This window comes from Cucumis sativus, chromosome 3 (assembly GCF_000004075.3).
Source record: "Cucumis sativus cultivar 9930 chromosome 3, Cucumber_9930_V3, whole genome shotgun sequence".
Lineage (NCBI taxonomy): Eukaryota > Viridiplantae > Streptophyta > Magnoliopsida > Cucurbitales > Cucurbitaceae > Cucumis > Cucumis sativus.
In genome coordinates this window covers 32265328-32279046 of record NC_026657.2, presented here as the reverse complement: position 1 = coordinate 32279046, position 13719 = coordinate 32265328, and the positions used below count along the sequence as shown (strand labels likewise).

Here is a 13719-nt window from a genome sequence, read left to right as displayed (position 1 = left end):
TTTTTCTCCGAATAATATTTCTAATTTGAAAGACTTCAATATTTGATAATTACCAATGAATAATGTCTCTTTGCTCTTCTACATAAATTATTACTCTACATTTAAAGCCATTACCCTTTCTTTATTTGATCACAATGTGATTGAGTAATTCATTTATTTCTTTAATTACAACATGCAAACAAAAAGTGGTTGGTTTATAGTTGCAAATTTAACAATTAAATTCAAATTAATTAAGTATATAAAAACATTTTAAAATTTTTTCAAATATAGCAAAATTTGTCAAATTCTATCAATGATAGGAGTCTATCACCACCGATAGACCACGTTACAAATATTGGTCTATCACTAATAGACTCATATCAGTGATAGTTTTGCTATATTTGCAAAAAAATTTAAATATTATTATATGCTTAATTATTATTTTTAAAATAGTCATCAATGGTAAATATCTGCTGGAACTTTTGTTTGGTTAAACTAAAAGGAAAAAGATGACTTATATGCACAATATGAAATAAAGTTTGATTCTTTCACACTAATTTATACTAAGTTACTATTTTGAGTAAATGACCTCATTTTTTCTTTTGTCTCTTCTTAGTACTTTTATGTAGGTTGCTCAAAATCACCTCTCTCAACTACATCATTGAAAATATTATTGAAACCTAAATGAAATAATTCACATGACATAATGTTATTACTCTTTTTTTCAATACATGCTCTATACCATTATTATTATATTATTGTAGAATAATATCTTGTAATTTTTCCCTATTTTTTTTCCCCATGTTGTTATTATCTAAAATTAACACCAAAGTAAATGAATGAAAACACATGTTTGGATTAATTTTCTTTTAACAAGAAAAATAGTGATGCCATGCCTAAAATGGTATGCTATGGTTTGGTTGCTAACAATATAAAATTCTTAGAGAGCTCTTAAGAAACTAAAGTGACTACTTTTTTCAAAAAAAAATCTCAAATTTTTCTTCCAAATCAGAGGAAAACGAAATTTTCCTTAAAAATTTTAACCCAAGTTTCTTGCATGCAATGATATTATTTTCTCTTTTTATTTCAATTACATCCATCATGCATAAAATCTCTCCAAATTTAAATTTAAACATGGTTACGTGCGGAAATGAATCAAAGTACTTCAAACACAATATCCCACACCCATATAGAGGAGGCATGATAGACCAAAATACCATAAGTCGACTTCGACTCTGACCAATCGATGCTTTCTCCTAGATAGAGGTTAAGATGTTAAAGATTTAAGTTCGTAGCAGAAGATCAAACCTCATTTCTTTTTTAACTTTGAACTCTTTTTCATATAGGGCCTCCATACAATTATTTTGATTCTCTTGTCCTAATCAAGTGATATTGAGGCAATTATTTCGAATTCGTTATCCAAATCAATTAATATCAAAGCTATGGTTGTAGAAACAATTTTGTGGGTGAGATTCTCAAGGCTTTCAAACAAAAGTACAAATTGGAGAAAAAGTGGTTGGAGTGACCAACAAGATCAGTAGCGTAGAGGAGTAAATGTTCGTCTGAGAATAGGAGGTTAAGGGGTGCATATGCATGAAAGGTTCTTTATCGTATATATGAAATAGAAAGCTAAGAGATATGGTGAGCACCAACCAAACAAACTTAAAAGTTGGACCACAAACCGATTTTAATTTAAACCAAGCAATGGATGCATACGTCTCTGATCTCTTTCATGTTAAGATTTAAGTTCATAAATAAATAACAGAGAAAGAGTAGGCAAATTTAATTTGTTCCCAAACAATAACAATAATGGGTATCAATATCATCATCATCATCAGTTTGTTGCCTCTGTTCTTGCTGATATCCATTTTAGGAGGCACGCATGGTGTTGATAATAGATACGATTTTCCATCTGATTTTATCTTTGGTTCTGGCACTACTGCTTTTCAGGTTTATATCCTTTTTTTTTATAATCATATTTCATCTTTTTTGGGTCTTCAAAGATATTAACTTTTTGGTTGAAATTTGATAAAGGTGGAAGGGGCAGCCAAGGAAGATGGAAGGACTCCCAGCATTTGGGATACGTTTGCTCAATCTGGTACTCTCTCTCTCTCTCTACACACAAAATTTTACTCATTTTTTTGCGACTTTGTAGTTTCTCAAGGTGTTTCTACGTGAAACTATGGGTTTAAATAATATCACTTAACTTTGAAAATTTTCAAAAGTTTCTCTATTACATTAAGAAAATATTTTAAAAACTGTTCTGCCGTTAGTTTTAAGATCAGTTTCCTTGTACTTTCAAAACCCACTATAGAAGTACATTTATATAGAGTGTAGATACAGGTAACTCGTTTCTAAAATTATTTGAATTAAACTTTTAAAAGTTTTGCATCAATTCTCATGAACTCAAAGTTTATGAAGTTCCAAATTTTGGCCACATTTATAGAGTATGGATATCATATGTGTTGAACTCAAGAAAAGAGTCACTGTTAATGGGTTGTTTTTATTACTTTAGTAATGTTTCGATCTCTCACATATTTAGTTTTCAAAGCTGGGCTTAAGTAAGAGATTTAGAGATAGAAAAAATGTTGAATTTGTAGGCTTAAAAACACAAAACCAAATTCTTAATTACAAAGCAGTGCCTAAATTTTCTTTTCTTGTTTTTGTTTATGTCATTTGAACAATAGGACAACAGACAGAAGACATCGACGTAGGATGCAATCAATATCATAAATACAAGGTTTGCATGAAAATTTAAATATATTATCTTCCTTCCTTTTTCATTTCGATTTATTTTCATGGCCAATAATTGAGAATTTTGGTCGAACCAAATGTTGATTATTGTGTTGTGCTAAGCAAATGTTGATTATTGTGTTGTGCTAACATTAATGTTGATTATTGTGTTGTACTAAATTCGATGCAACCTCAATGTTACTTTTACATTCATTACAATTTTGGTTAGTAGAAGTATATTGGTTCGTGGTGGTTAATTAATTAGCGTTTGTTAATAAAGTACAGGAAGATGTGAAGCTTATGGCAGATGTGGGACTTGATGCTTATAGATTTTCTATCTCATGGTCAAGACTCATTCCAAGTAATTAAGACACAAGCGATCTTTGTACAAATTAAACAATAATATTATGATCACTAAAGAACAGAAATGAAATTATGCATTATTTGAACCATATTCTCCTTTTTGTTTGTGTCTGTTTAGATGGAAGAGGACCTTTGAACCCAAAAGGCTTGGAGTACTACAACAATCTCATCAATGAGCTACTTCTTCATGGTTAAATGAAAACTTTTCAATATCAGTCAGCCACAAACATAAACTAAAATATTATAAGTGAATATTATATACATTGATAAATTTATGTTGTTTTTATTGATTTTGTTTACATGATTGAATAATAGGCATCCAACCACATGTAACATTATACAATTATGATCTTCCACAAGCACTTGAAGATGAATACGGAGGATGGATCAGTCCAAAGATTGTGTGAGTGTATTTGAACCCATGAATGATTTTGTTACGTAGTTCATTTTTGTAAGACGGGATCCATTTTAACCCTTCTATTTTTATTTCAATTCTATTACTAAATCACCCTAATTAATTATATATATGCCTTTTAATTTGGTCTCCATGTGTGAATACACATTGGAGTCAGCACCTAAAACTAATTGAAGCTATCGAATGTGTGAATGTAGAGAAGATTTCAGTGCATATGCAGAAGTTTGCTTTAGAGAATTTGGAGATAGGGTGTTGTATTGGACAACAGTGAATGAGCCAAATGTGTTTGTACTTGGAGGATATGATTTGGGATTTTTGCCACCAGAAAGATGTTCATTTCCATTTGGGCAATACAAAAGTTGCTCTAAAGGAAACTCTACAACCGAGCCATACTTAGCTCTGCATCATAGTGTACTAGCACATGCATCAGCTGCAAATTTGTACAAAACAAAGTACAAGGTGGGTGCATTCTCTCCAAACTTCCTTTTGAAAAAGCTATACTTTTGTTTTCTTCTTAAACTTTATGGTCGAGGATCCCACAAATAATTTTTAATACAACATATATACATGGATAGCACAAACAGCATGGTCATATAGGAATCAGCATCTATGGAATTTCATTTGCTCCTTCTACCAATTCAAAAGAAGATGCACATGTTGCTCAAATAGCCAGACAATTCTTATTTGATTGGTAAGTTTTTAGAGTTTTTTTTCTCATCAAACATTTAGAGAGGTAAAAGAGTCAAACATCTAACATCTTTTATCGAACCATATATATGTCAAAACCGATTAAACTATGTCGATATCGACAAAAACCTTTATTGTTTATTATTGTTGGCTGAGTGCAGGGTTCTCCGTCCATTGATGGTTGGAGACTATTCTAGTATGATGAAGAAAATAGTAGGCTCAAAACTCCCCATTTTTACAAAGGATGAAGGCAACTTAGTGAAAGGCTCTTATGACTTTATAGGGATCACATATTATGGAGACCTGTCATGCAAATACTTGCCTAGCAATTCGAGCGTAGAATATAGAGATGTCTATGCTGATCTACAAGTACAAATGAGTACGTTTTCATATCAATATTGAGGTTAAGTGACAAGTTTAGGCTTCAAGATTTTGAAATAATTTTATGGTTAGAAAAGTTATTTTGAATTCACTCCAATTGAAGGATTAAAATATCGGAATCTCAATTTTACGAATATATCGAGATACAATATCAAACCTTTGAATTTACAGATATATTTCACAAATATATCTACATATCCGTAAATAATTTAAACTTTGCTCCAAACATACTTCTACTCTTATGAGCTATTTGACGCATATAGAGTTATTTGGTATTTAAATTATTAGTTTATCAATTGATAATTACGCCTTATTAACTTTACATGACATTTTGACACAGGATTTCTATCAAGAGCAGAAAAATCTTTAACATCAGCCAAGGTGAGAGTTGGAAATTTACAATTCATTAATTAGTAGCTTTCTATCTAAGATGGAGAATAAAATATGGGACCTAAATATTTAGAGTAGTACATGTTAATTATTACAGTGGTGGGTAACACATTATTTAACAGAACTTTTTTTTGTTACTATATTCTCAATTCCTCTCTTTTTAATAAAGAAAAACATACACATAACTATGTTTGAGTTAATGTATTTCTAAGTCGTATTGTATTGTAGAGCCTGAAAGGAGTGCTTGAGTATTTAATCCAAGATTTTGCCAACCCTCCCATCATTATCTACGAAAATGGTATCTCTCGATATCTATACTAATTAATTAAAGAATAATCCCATATTTTTCTTCATATTTCATCAATTTTAATTACTTTTAAAGATCTCTCTCTAGTGAAGTTAATCTGTGGGGTTGGAAATGATTTTCACTGATATAGGTTTTGAAACTGAGAGGAATTCATCGTTGCATGATGTGCCAAGAGTGAAATACACTATGGAACATATTCAAGTAGTTTTTGATGCATTGAGGTAATTACTTTCTTACACATATTATCGTCCCTTTCCTACAATGATTATATAAATGTGTACTGTGTGTATACTGTCTAAAATGTTTGATTAATGTTTATTTTTGTAGGAATGGATCAAATATAAGTGGGTATTTTACATGGTCATTTATTGATGTGTACGAGTTATTGACTGGCTATGAAACGAGTTATGGATTATTCTACGTAGACTTGGATGACCCGGATCGAAAAAGATATCCTAAGCTCTCTGCAAAATGGTATTCCAACTTTTTAAAAGGGAAAGCTTCTACTAGTTTAGATTTTGATCCAACTACGGAGGAGCTCTTGTTTTATTCTTAATTCAAAAGATAGTGTAAAAGGGAAACTATTATACCCTTGAAAAATGTCAAAAATAAAATAAAATAAAAGACTAAATCACAACCTAGTTATTTAAATATGTATGATTGTGACCTCGAGGTAATTAGCATTCCGTCGAAAACCCACGTATTAAAAAGGAAAATTGATCTTATCCAAAGTTCCAAACAAGATAGTACATTTTCTTTTTGTTAATGTTTGATTAAATTAATTAGCAGCGAGATTTGCTTAATCAAAAGGGAAAAAAATGCATGCAACCTAGTATACGAGCATGCATTAGTAATCACGTCTAAGATTTGAATTTGCTAATTGCACTAAAAGTAAAACAAAAAAGTTATGAACTTTTAATTATTTTTATTAAAGGAAGATGGTGACGTTCTTTTGAACCAAAATTAAGTGACTTAATTGGTTAGATACATACTTCTATTTGCATATCAATGTGGTTGAGAAGGTAAGGTAAAGTGAAGTGTAAAATATAATAATTTTATAATTGAAATATTTTAACTCGAATAATTGTATCTCATCAACATCAACAATTGAAAAATATAGTTCACATAATTAACGCGTATGAAAACATTTTAAAGTAGTTATTTTTATTATTATTTTTATGTGAAAATGAATGGATACGTATAAATTAAATATATATAATATTCGTGTTAACCACTTATTGTAAAACAAATAGATCTGCTCTATCTAAGAAATATCTTAACTTAATAGTTACATCTTATGATATCAACATGTTATCTGGTTTGATTTGAGAAATATTAGACATAATGTAAGTCATCATCGAAGTTTGCTGAAATCATGAATAAACTCTCACAAACAAACTCTATAATCTCAGATAAATTGTTGCTATGTGTAGTAGACGTTTGAATCCTTAGTGGGCACCAAATTAGAACTAGAAGGGAGAAAAATTAAAATATCATTTTGAACCCTATAGTTTGAATTTGTTCCATTTTTATATTCAAATGCTTGTTTTTCAATACGATCAAACTAACCAAAAACTTTTCGAAAGTGCATGCTCTTTTCTAGAATCTGAAGGAACTCAACTAGCCGATTAGATTAAGCCATGGCTTCAACAGCATCAACGGTAGAATCGAGTGATTTGGATGTTTCTCAGTTCCGCCATACTCCTTTCTACTGGTAATCAATCGAACCATTGCCTTCACAATCTGAATTATTATCTATTTTGTCGTGTTTCTTTGTTCTTAAACATGGGTTTTTTTTTAAAAAAAAATCTTCAATGTGTTCTTTTAACGATATGCTGCTAAAATTTCCCATATCCCAAAATGACCAAAGAAAGAAGATGGAATGCAGAAGACAAGACTAAAATTTCTTGCCGATTTATTCTTCCGACACCCTTTTTGAAGTGTAATTTTTATGGAACTGTGGACTTGAGTCTAAACAACGGCAAGAAATTACTTTAGTTGGCAGTTCTAACAATATTTGAACTGCGCTGGAATTGAATTGAATAGGGTATATTTTTTAAATATGAAGTTTCATACTTGTAGTACAGCCACAACGGAATGGAAGATCAGCTTTGAAGTATTTTTGTATTTTCAATTTTGCAGTGAGGAGAATGTTTATTTTCTATGCAAGAAATTATGTACAAACAGATTGGCTGATGCAGAGGGAGCTGATCTTTTTGTTGTTTTCATTTCTAATGAGAAGAAGCAGGCACGTATGTTGTTTCTCTGGTATTTTAGCCATTTCTGAGGATAAGTAAGTTTTGCTAAATCAGTGCTCGTTCTTGTTACTATTCAAAGTGTCATTTCTAGTCATTGGTAGACTTAGGTTCGATAATGATGGCATGATTCGAGAGAAATTGTACTCGTGCTCTTTGTTAGAAAGGAATGGGAAAGCTGTTTTGAATGGTAGAAGGTGGTCGAAAACATTTGGCACTTCCTAATTTTTAGGAGATCTTCTAGTTTTGTAATTACCCAATCTCTAAGATAGCTACCATTTTGGATGGACTTTTTACCTTTTGGCATAGGAGTCCATGAAATATTTCTCTTGTTTCTCTTTTCATTTCCTTCTATCAATGAGGAATCTTTTTTTTGTTTCTTATTTCAAAGAAATGTTTGCTCTGCAAGCAAGATTAGTTTCAAGCCTGGTACCGATTATGTTGTTCATGTCATTTGATAACATCTAGTTAAATTCATCTTTCTTTGAGTGAAATCCTTGTTTACTAATTAAAAGCCTAACTTCCCCCACCCCTCAAAAAAATTTGTTTAGATTCCCCTTTGGCATCAGAAAGCCAGCAAAAGGGCAGATGGTCTTGTTTTGTGGGATTACCATGTCATTTGCATTCAGGTAAGACACAGTCTAGTCTATCCTACTTTAACAATTGCTGTTTGAGTCATAATCACCTATTGAGTTGCATTAGAACTTTATTTTGATCATTGCTGCAAGCTTTTCTTGTTTTTTTACTTTTAAGATGTTGAGTTCATTTCAATTGACAGAGAAAGATAGAAGGTGAATTTCCTTTTTTAGTGTGGGATTTAGACTCAACTCTTCATTTACCTCTCCCTCTGGGCAGCTATGTGTCACAAGCTATCAGGCCATCATTTCAAATCTCCCCTGAGTATCAAAGGTAGAACCTGTTAGCTACAACTCATTTTTTTAATGCATATGTTCACAATTATCTTGTCGTTGAATTTTATTGGTTGAAAACATTTGGGGTGAGTGTTCTTAAATGTAGTGAGATACAGATTTTTCACTTTTCAAGTACCATCACGAGGATCTGGCAAGCACAAGCACACCCTGCTAGAATTTTGAAAGACTCTAGAAGCGGAGTCTAGGAGCACTACATCAAGTGAAGTCTATACTTCGAAATTTTATTATGTTGGTATTATAATTGGGCTAATCTAATAATGATTCCTAGTTGTTATTCTCCATATTGATCCAACTTTAAGTTTGACACTAATGTTCTACTCAAAACTGTTTTGCAAAAGTCTCTGTCTATCAAAAGAAATAGAATTGGTATTGCAATGATCTTGTAGTGTGTTAATAAAGGTTTCTCAATTTAGAAGGCAGTCATTTCTTTGTGAAGTGTAATTCAAGCTTAAAATACTTATACTGTTTGTCAAAATTTTAATAAAAACCTGCTATTTTCTGGGGACAGGCTTTTCAGAATCATTCATGCTCCAATACTTTTTCGTCACTTTGCATCTGATAGAAGGCACATGAAAGATTCAAATGGAAATTGGATGGCTAAACCTCCTGACTATGAAGCCATTGTTGCCGAAGGTAAGAGTACTAGCTCCTGATGAGTAATCAATTTAGCCTGTCATGTTTCTCTATCCTTGAAAAATAGTCTTCTTGGGGCCTCAACTGCCATGTTCATGCACGGTTTTTTTGTTTTGATGATATCTTGTTTGTGACATGCTTCTGGAAAAAAAATGGTAAAAAACTGCATTGAAAAACTTATAACTTTTAAATTGTTCATCAACGATCCTAGAAAATTACATGCCAACATAAAAGACAATGGATGCATGCTTTGTTTTTTCATGGCTTACTTGGTGATGCTTTGTTTAATCAATTAAGAATGTTGTTAGGATACCGCCTAACAAGAACAGTCGAGAATAACACAGAAAACTTAAGAACACTCAAATATAGAAGTATGCTGTAATATTATAAGAAAAGTAACCTATCCTAGCCTTTTGAGAGGGCTAGTCTCTTTCAAAGTTCTTCGCCCCTCAAGCCTCACTCTCACTTATTTATGACCCAAAAAACCAAACAAGCTTGATGTCTAATTACTAGAATGCTCTTTACTACCAATAATACCAACTATCCAAACTAGGGGTCCAATATATATATTAGTAATTGGTTAGGAGAGTTGATTATGGAATTTGGTTATAATCAGAGAAAAGGAGAATATGAAAAATGGGTAATATTGTGGTGAGTGAATTCTGGCTTGAGATTGGTCTCAACATTTGGAGGGCCAAGTACCTCGAAAACATGGTTATCGTGTTTCTTTCAGTATATTTGGGTTCTATCGTATTCTCATTGGTAACATTTGTGTAAGAATCCATATTGAGGATTTTATAGATCATGAGAACATTGAAAGGAAACATCAAATTGGTGGGTATATTTTATATCATAGTAGTTTGAGATGCTTCACCCATCAAAAGGAATTGATTGGGACTAAGAATGGGGCTCTTGCTTGATATAGTTTGTCAAGAATTCATCATCAAAAGGATAACTTGGGAAAGATTTGTTCATGGTTCAAAACTTTGTTATAAATTGTTAGAATGTCTTGAATCTGTTATCTGACGTTTTGAATGACCAAGCACAAATTTGGCTAAATTCAATTTGAAAGTTTACCAGTAATTTACATGTTGATTGTGGCCATGTCATTCAACTTGTCCATTAATTACAAACTCTCTAAGTTGTCTTAACTGGAATTGATTCCTATCTACTGCCTCTCTTTTAGAATATTTATCGATTGGCCTTTGGCTTTAATTGATCTTCTTTCATTGTTTCCTCTTGTACTGTCTTGGGTATCAGATGGAACTATGCACAACCTATATGAGTATATGGAAATCAAGACAGGCGATGTTTATTCGAACAAAACCATTGATGTGAAAGATGCAGTTTTTTCTCAAAAACTTGGAGCGGTCGCAAATAATTTAGAGGAGTTTTTCACTCAAATTCTTTAAATAGGATTGAAAAAAATTCTGGTAAGTTTCTAAAAATTTATGTTCTTGGTTTTCTATACATGCACTAAAAATTTGAAGATTGCTAGAAAGTTGAGTTGTCTGGCATTGCTTTACCCTAAAATCTGGAGCTGCTTTCTCAAATGAGGAATTTTGTTGTCCTGAGTTTATGCATGCCAGTTCTTCTGTACATGCTGATGCTCACTGGATGGATAGCTATGTTTGGAAGTGATTTTGAATAGATAAAATCATTTTGACATGTTTAAATTTATTTTGAAAGAAGTTTTTAGTCGTTAAAAATTAATTTTGTTGGTATATAAACAACATTTAGTAGTATAAAATTAAACATTTAAACTGATATTCAAGTTTCCAATTCTGTAAAGGGCTATTTTGGAGTAACAGTTAATAAAAATTTATTAATATTTGATGGTTAAAAATTGTAAGACATTTATTTTGGTTCCAACCTTTAGAATCAAACATCAAATTTGATTGTTAAAAAGTTCTTTTTACAAAACTAATTGTACGTCAAAAATCGTTATCTCAACCATCACTTCATTTACAAATTTTTGATATTTCAAATTTACAACACAAAAATATAGTAGAAATAAAAATAGTTTTTTTTTAATGCTTAACAAAATTCACATAAAAGGCATAGCGTTTACAAATATTTAAAATAAATTAGATATAATATGTAGACATTCCACCAAATAAAATAAGTGGAGTTTCAATAAAAATGATCCCATAAAGAAAGAAAAAACATGTATAAACTAAAAATATATATATATATAACTAAAATAATTTTAAATGAAATGCATAACCACCAAGAAAAATCAAACAAAATTATTTTGGAAAGGTAGTGGAAAAATGGGAATGCAAACAATCATGAAAATAACTTTCTAAAAAATGTTCAAACCCTAAAAGTGAAGCAAAATTTTGAAACTCAAAAAATAGAAGGAAAAAAAAAATCAATTAATGAAATTCAGTATAAAGAAAGTTTTCAAATTCAAGCAAATGTAAAAACAAATAAGCATATCTACCAAAAACATATTGTCTATATCTTGGTATATATATATAGTACGATAGGAATCAAAATATTTAAGGACGATAAAAGGTTTATTCAAATATAGAATATCCATTTTTTCTATTCAAAATAAAATAATAATTATACCCGAAACACCCTTCGTTTTTGTTTTTTTTATAATATTAAAAATAATAATGATAATAATTTTAAATTTAGTTTTTAGAAAAAGAGAAAAAAAAACTCCAAAATCCTCCCTCTTATTTTTTTCTTATCCTTTCGTTTTCTTTAGGAAGGACGAAGTAACATTACATGAGATAACCCTAATAATGATAATAATAATAATAAGGTTAGTGATGGTAGCCGGCGAAGCAACCAACACTTGCCACGTGTCCCCTTTTGGCTCCTCCACCAAATTAAAGAGGCAAAAGAAAAACACACACACGCTTCTGTGGGCTCTTCCTTCCATAATCACTTTTAAATTAAACCCTTTTCTTCTTCTTCTTCTTCTTCTTCTTCTCTTTTTCTTTAATCTACTTTTTAAAAAAATGATTAAGTATGCACATCTATATTATTTAATTTTGTTATTTACAATCATTTTTTATTATTTTAAAAATATATTTCTTTTATTAAAATACAAAGAAAATAAACACAAGGAAAATGATTAAGAATGAAAATTTTGATCAAATATAATAAAATTTCAAATATTTTAGATTATTGTACTATTTTTAAAAATGTTCTATAACTCCATTTTGAGATGCTTGTAGTGAACTATATTATAGGGCTAATTTTCCAAAAAAATAATAAGATGTATTGTTTTAATTAATTTATAAATTGATTTGTTTTTAATTAAATTATACTATATAAAGAACAATTAGATCTCATGTGATGAAAATTGATTTTACTTTTATTCTTAGAAATTAAAATTATTCCATCTGTTATTATATCTTTATCAGAAAAAATAAAATAAAGAATCGTGTTCTTTGCCTTTATTTTATTTTATTTTTTGTTTTTCACAAATCATATTCTTGTCTTATAATATGCACTGCTTTTTAACTAAAAAGTATTTTTAAAACGAGAGTGATTGATTTTATTTTCTCATTTTTCCCACTCTCGAATAACTAAGATCTTAACACATTTAATTAAATATGCATTTTTTAAAAAAAGCCAATTATTAATGTTTTAATTTCGTGAAATTGTACCAAAATTACTTTTAATTAAATGCTTTGGAATGAGAATGGTAATAAATGAAGAAAAGAAATAAAAATGGAGAGAATAAAGAAAAAGTAGAGAGTAAATGTAGAAAAAAAAAATAAAAGGATATATTTCTCCCACATTGTCACTCTCCTAACCCACCATTTTCTACTGCTTTGGGTCCCCCATGGGTAACGAGGGAGGTGGCTTTGGCAAACACAAAAAAGAGAAAATTAGAGAGTGAAAAGGAGAGAAGTTGATATAAAATTACAATTTATTTTATAAATATTTTCAATAACTTTGATAATAATAATAATAATAAAAAGAAAAAGAGAATAAGTCGGATCGGGTCGGGTCGGTATGAAAGAGAAGTAAGAGTGAGGAAAATAAGTTGTCCTTATCCACTTTGTTTTGGTGTGTTCTTGTAAGGGCACGTGATTCTTCATATTTTTTTAAATTGTTTAAATAATAATAATAATATTTATTATTAATAAATAACAACAATAACATTTTTCTTCTTCTTCCTTATTCCTTCCTCCACATCCTAACTGCAAAATCTCTAGTTGGGTCCCACCAACCCAAGTGGACCCCTCACCCTCCTCTTTTCTTTTTCCTTTTTTTTTTCTCTATTCACTCACACGAACCATTCTTCTCCTCTATACCATAACCTAGGAACGTCCTTCAAATATTTGAAAATGAAATCGAATCGAAAGCGATTGCATGTCATTTGTTGTAGTTTGTGTTATGTTAAAACAGTTCACTTCATTTTGGTTTTAAAATATTAAAAAAATGTTAATAAAAATTTTGTTTTTTAATACGTTTGACTCGATATCTATTCATATCTAAAATGTAAAGAAAATTTTATAAAACTCGCTACTTTGGTGGCTCAAAATTTAAAATAGAAAGTCAAACTTGATGCTTTTGTGGTCTAAAATTTTGCGCGGTTTAAACTGGACTTCATATGCGGCTCGGTTTTTATTCAGTTTAACACAAACGTGCGGTTTAGTTCAGTTTCGTATGATT

General features: G+C 30.3%; 2 protein-coding genes across 6 annotated transcripts; both read left to right on the top strand.

Moving 5' to 3' along the window:
• The first annotated feature begins 1681 nt into the window (after window positions 1-1681).
• On the top strand, window positions 1682-5980 carry LOC101207075 (beta-glucosidase 11). Of its 2 annotated transcripts, none has more exons than XM_031883510.1 (13): window positions 1682-1929; window positions 2014-2077; window positions 2667-2719; window positions 2998-3073; window positions 3194-3265; window positions 3391-3478; window positions 3688-3949; window positions 4075-4181; window positions 4339-4556; window positions 4899-4939; window positions 5177-5246; window positions 5386-5476; window positions 5583-5980. In XM_031883510.1, the coding sequence occupies exons 1-13, from the start codon at window positions 1789-1791 to the stop codon at window positions 5809-5811; spliced, it is 1512 nt and encodes a 503-aa protein (XP_031739370.1). In that variant the 5' UTR covers window positions 1682-1788; the 3' UTR covers window positions 5812-5980. The 2 variants fall into 2 exon arrangements, with proteins under 2 accessions (XP_031739370.1, XP_011652130.1); XM_011653828.2 differs by having other exon boundaries at window positions 1683-1929; window positions 4066-4181.
• A 585-nt stretch (window positions 5981-6565) lies between these two features.
• On the top strand, window positions 6566-10755 carry LOC101207894 (protein N-terminal glutamine amidohydrolase). Of its 4 annotated transcripts, none has more exons than XM_011653825.2 (6): window positions 6566-6969; window positions 7398-7503; window positions 8062-8139; window positions 8289-8419; window positions 8951-9075; window positions 10336-10755. In XM_011653825.2, exons 1-6 carry the CDS (start codon window positions 6896-6898, stop codon window positions 10485-10487), a joined length of 666 nt encoding a protein of 221 aa, XP_011652127.1. In that variant the 5' UTR covers window positions 6566-6895; the 3' UTR covers window positions 10488-10755. The 4 variants fall into 4 exon arrangements, with proteins under 4 accessions (XP_011652127.1, XP_011652128.1, XP_031739372.1 ...); XM_011653826.2 differs by having other exon boundaries at window positions 6904-6969; window positions 7398-7507; XM_031883512.1 differs by lacking the exon at window positions 6566-6969 and adding an exon at window positions 7105-7302 and having other exon boundaries at window positions 7398-7548; window positions 8366-8419.
• The last annotated feature ends 2964 nt before the right edge of the window (window positions 10756-13719 follow it).

Excerpts from the sequence above, each read along its gene's own strand:
- LOC101207075 (XM_011653828.2), top strand. The coding sequence starts at position 1,789 with ATGGGTATCAATATCATCATCATCATCAGTTTGTTGCCTCTGTTCTTG. Across the intron at positions 3,266-3,390 it reads CAATGAGCTACTTCTTCATG|GCATCCAACCACATGTAACA; the intron begins GTTAAATGAAAA and ends ATTGAATAATAG. Across the intron at positions 4,940-5,176 it reads AATCTTTAACATCAGCCAAG|AGCCTGAAAGGAGTGCTTGA; the intron begins GTGAGAGTTGGA and ends ATTGTATTGTAG.
- LOC101207894 (XM_011653825.2), top strand. The coding sequence starts at position 6,896 with ATGGCTTCAACAGCATCAACGGTAGAATCGAGTGATTTGGATGTTTCT. Across the intron at positions 8,140-8,288 it reads ACCATGTCATTTGCATTCAG|AGAAAGATAGAAGGTGAATT; the intron begins GTAAGACACAGT and ends TTCAATTGACAG. Across the intron at positions 8,420-8,950 it reads ATCTCCCCTGAGTATCAAAG|GCTTTTCAGAATCATTCATG; the intron begins GTAGAACCTGTT and ends TTCTGGGGACAG.